General features: G+C 49.3%; 1 protein-coding gene across 1 annotated transcript; it reads right to left on the bottom strand.

The window, feature by feature from the left end:
• Positions 1–462: 462 nt before the first annotated feature.
• Positions 463–2,050, bottom strand: LOC129781694 (ets DNA-binding protein pokkuri). The gene is made up of 2 exons (XM_055789265.1): positions 816–2,050; positions 463–740 (listed from the first exon to the last, which is right to left on the bottom strand). Exons 1-2 carry the CDS (start codon positions 1,963–1,965, stop codon positions 487–489), a joined length of 1,404 nt encoding a protein of 467 aa, XP_055645240.1. The 5' UTR covers positions 1,966–2,050; the 3' UTR covers positions 463–486.
• Between the last annotated feature and the right edge of the window lie 2,766 nt (positions 2,051–4,816).

Below are 4,816 nucleotides of genomic sequence, written 5' to 3' on the forward strand. Positions count from 1 at the left end.
CACATCGCGATTACAACTGAATGGATTTTCGAGCGGGCGCCAGCTTATATATAGATTTGTGTGATTTCAATAGCTTGTTTTTGAAGCAATTTTTAAGCTATTGAAAAAAGTTTTTGGATCAATAATTAGCAAGCATATGACGCGTAGACATTTTATCTTTCGAATGAAGAGAATATCATACCATTTCGTTTAGTTGGTTAGGAGGAATTAACGTTCAAAATCTTGTCGTTCCGGGGTAACGCTCTCGTTTTCGAAACTTTGAAATTACACCCCAGTATAGAAATGACAGACGTAGTCCTACGTCAAAGGAAACGATAAATTATCTGCATTTTGAGATAAAAACATTTTTCGTCTCTTCAACCAATCCCGAGATAAACCTGGTTTTGTGATTCCGGATTCTATAAATGACTTTATAGTATTCAAACGTCTTAGATGAACGGAATTGGGGTGCATTCTTCTTTTTTTTCGCTGGATAAAGTGTGATACTTACTGGTAACAGTGTCGCTCGCCCTGCACCTTGCGCAGAATGTTGACCCGGTAGTAGTACCGAAGCGCACGGGACATCTTGTCGTAGTTCATCGAGAGGTGGTTCTTCTGCTTTCCCCACAGCTTGGCCAGCCCAGCGGGGTCTACAATTTTGAACACGCCCGTATCGCGGCACTTCCACGCGATGTAGCTGCTGTACCGCTGCGACGGGTCGTTCAGCAATTGCTGCAAGAAATCCCACAACAGCCTGCCATCTGGTGGTGGTGGTGAAGGAGAAGAAAAGGGCAAATTAGTAATTTTCACGTGGATCGGAAGATTCTCGGACTTACTAGTATTGGGTTCGGGTCCTTCTGGGAAGAACTCACGCTTAACGGGAAGAAACGCTCCGGGCGTAGTTGGCGTTGACGATGACCCGTTGGGGGATGAGCTAGCAGGTGGTGACAGTGTTGCAGGCTTCAAGCTGAGTGGATGTCCGTTCGAGTTGACGGAGCCCGACAGGCTCAAGGATGGCCGTTCACCGTTCGAGCCACTGTTGGTGGAGCTGACCGAGTTGTTACTGATCGTGTTACTACTGTTGGCATTACCGGAGCTGCTACTGCTGCTGGAGTTGTTCAGCAAAGAAGACACTGGATACTGAAGGCTCTTGGTGTCGAGCAGCTGCAGCTGGCCCAGGTGTTGCGTTTCCTTGGAGATTGGTGTCAGCGGAGGGCTCTGATTGTGCTGGGGATGGAGCAGCGGAAGTTTGCTGTCGGGGTGTGACAAAGGTAATGGGTGGTATCCGGCGGTCGAATTGTCCTCATCGGAGTCCGAATGATTGCTGCTGCTTCCACCGGAGCTACTGTTCTGCGTGTGACTACTGCTTCCGGATGACTTCTGGAACACATTCTGGAGCTGCTCTTGGTGGCTTTGGGGTGGGCTACCGGCTTGTGAATCAATCGACGGAGCCGGACTGAGCGTCACCGAATTGGATGCCGCCATGAACTGCTGCAGGTGGGAACTGTGGAAGAACGGACTATCGGGCGGTGCCAACGCACTCCAGTTCGGAGTGGGCGGATGGCTGTGGGGCGATAGTGGATAGCGACTGGTTGGGGTCACCGGACTGCTCGGGAGATGGCGATGAAGCGTTTGAGCGTCGCGAATTAACATCTGGAGGACATTGTGCAGGACGTCTCCCGCACCCGGGCAACGCTCGGCAAGATCGTTTTTCGTTAGCACACAAATGGCCTTTCCGTTCATCTGGAACAGATCCAAGTCAAACTTGGGCAGGTCGAATTCACGCTCGCAGAAGCGCAGAAACACGGCAACCTCATCGCGACCCCAGATGCGGGGGTCTGTGTTCAACTGCGGGGGCAACTGTGTCTTGAGATCGGCCAGCGGACTCGGTGGCGCCGGTGGGTATCGCCACAGCAAATCCGATCCCCAGATGCCGAGGGGAGCGGGTGGGTTCAAGGGCGAAAGTGGAATTGGTAACAGCTTCATTGTTGTTGCGGCTGTTGCTGCCGATGTGTTATGACGAAAGTGATGATGACGTTGCGGTCACTTGTGGTGATCACTCGTTTCGTTTCTGAAAGTAAAATAAGAAGACGATGGGAAATTAGTATTATAAGTGGTTCGTGTCGGTACAGGGAGAAACTTGTTCTATGACGGAGTGATTTTCTCACATAACGCGGTCCAGTTCTCCGTTGCCAGCAAAAGGTCATAATTTCATTATTCCAACAGAGGGGGAAGGGAATCCGGGAAATGAGGACTGTCTCGAGGTGATCTCTACCTCGTCCCGTGTGTGTATTTTGTCTGAGCGTTGCGAGATAGAGGATGGGAAGGAGGATGTGGATAGAACGGACCAACAACAGCAGCGGCAGCAAAGTGCTTCGCATGAATCGGTCACGGTAGGAGGTGCACGGTGCGAATGTGTGTATGCCAACTGGAGCGGGTAGGCCAGAACCGTTCACTGGATGTTCGCCTGGCAGCGCACACACAAGGAGGGGGTGCGACGAGAAGAGAGCATACGTCCGAAGAGATGAAGTGTATTCAAATAACATCCGCTAGTTCAGGTTTTCAGCGGAAATTGATTTTTTTTTATGATATGTATAAAAATATTTCTCAGCTTCGTTCTTTCTTGGCTGCGCGCTTTTGGAATGATGGAGAGGTACAAACCACAGCGCGTGGTATTGGAAGTAGAAAGTAGGACGGAGGGCGCGCTTCAGGAGAAGTTGTGAGCAGCAGAAGAAGTAAAAAGGCTGTTCGGGCGCGGGGGAAGCATCTCGCGGCGTGCCTGACCGTGTGGAAGAGGTGCCCAGGTGCCGCTTCTCTCCTTGCTGTGTTCCTTTTCTGTTAATTATTTTTTCATCATTTCTTTTTAAACAAAAAAGCACTGGCACTGCGGTGGCGGTGGCAGTGGCGGCGGCGGCAAACGCCGCATTCATCCGAGAAGAGAATCTTCAAGCGATCGTTTGTTTTGGGGAGGGGACAAAAAAGGGTAAATATTTGTTCGTAGATACGTAGCGCGATATGCGTAGATACCCGATTCGGTCAATCAATTACCAGAAGAAATTTTCCATAACATAGTAAAGCAGGACGAAAGGATTAAATATCCGGCTCTTGTCAAACATCGAACCCACGAGAGAAAACATGAATAATCAATGCCGTGACAGTCCGGGGTTAACATGTGCTCCGTTAAAATCGCTTCCCGACACGAAACGAAGGCACGCAGGTGCGTTCACGCATCACCCCCCGCAGTGGGTCTCAAAATGCTCCTCCGCGAGATCCCAAAAATCAGTGTATGCGACGAGGGGTACACGACGACTTCGAAACGCGGTCGCTGTCCACAGGCAGGCACCGGCAATACGGATGGACCGTGGAATGAGGTTCATGTACGCTTCATTAGTTCCTTCATCTCCCTTCCTCCCCGGTCGTACGAATGGACGGACGGATGGATGGATGGTCTGTAGTAGTAGCCACGATTAAAGGACGGAGGGAACACATTTTTGTCTTGCTTCTTGTTTTCTTTTCTTCTCTTCATCCTCTCGCTTCTCGATCTCTCTTCCTGTTTTCTTTTGCCTGTTGCGTACGGTACGCGGCTAGCTAGAACCTGATTGCGGCGCGGAGGCAGGAGCTCGCGATGACTTGTGGTAATTTTATGTTTTCGTTATGTTGGGAGTATTATTTCTTTTCTCGCCCGGTTCACGGGAAGTGAAACTTAATGTATGTTTGAAGGGAAGCAGCAGCGAACAGAAAGGAAAAAAAAGAAAAGATTCTCGGGAGATGAGAAGATGAGGAAAGCGAACGGACCGACCGACCGACCGTTCACAGAAAGCGAATAACCGGTTTAAACGGAAACTAAAATGATATTATAAATAAAGTTCATAAAGTTTTATTCATCAGCTTTTCCTGTTTCATGTTCCGCTGGACCGCTGGAGTGGCGCACCATGGTGCTCCTGGCCGAGCAGGCCGAAGATGTCAGTGGCATTCGATTTAATTAGCCCCTACGATATTGAGGAGCAACCGCCAAACGTGCAGGTACGAGAATGGAGGTAGGTTGCCACTGAAAACACACAATCAGGCCAAGCAAGACCATTAAAAACATTGTTGTGGCCGACGACGTGCGGCGCAGCGCAACTGTAAATTTAAATCGCCGCCTCCAAGGACCAGCCTGTCATGTCCAGCGCTAAGTGTGTGGTGAGCGGGAAGGCATATCGGACAGCAGCAGAAGCAGCAGCTTCTTCCACTTCTGCTGGTTCTTCTTTGGCAGCGGCATTTGCGACAATGCTTCCGCGTTTCGCAAACTGCTGCTTCGCAGTTAGAGCAATCGACAGAATAAATAGGAATCGATTTGATTTGCGTAGCAGTTGCGGCGTCGCGGATCGGAATCGGGGTGATTAATTAGTCATGCGGAAAATGCGCAGGGTAGTAACACACACACACATATATACACAAGATGAATCGCTCTCGCTCTAGCATCGACAATTCGTTTATCAATTACTCTTGTTCTTGTGCTTCTGTTTAAACTACTCGCCCCCGGATGCTCCTCCTGACGGTGAGTGTACCGATTTGTTTATGTAAATACCACTCTTTTATTTTATTAGATTCTAAACAGTACATTTTTATTTCCTGGATTGAGAGATGGCTGAGTGGAAAGTTTGCGTCATCGCGAACCGGGTGGGCGTCTCGATTTAAAGTAGTGTAAACCTTTCAGGGCTTCCTGTTTCGCACACAGATGGATGCTGTAGCGAACCGGGAACTCAAGTGCGTACGCCGGACACAGGATAGTCTTTGTTTTCAACAGAGTCTCTAGAGTCTCTTTTTTTACATAAAACGAGGTTCAAAGTCACTT

Source organism: Toxorhynchites rutilus, unplaced genomic scaffold (assembly GCF_029784135.1).
Source record: "Toxorhynchites rutilus septentrionalis strain SRP unplaced genomic scaffold, ASM2978413v1 HiC_scaffold_163, whole genome shotgun sequence".
Classification (NCBI taxonomy): Eukaryota; Metazoa; Arthropoda; class Insecta; order Diptera; family Culicidae; genus Toxorhynchites; species Toxorhynchites rutilus.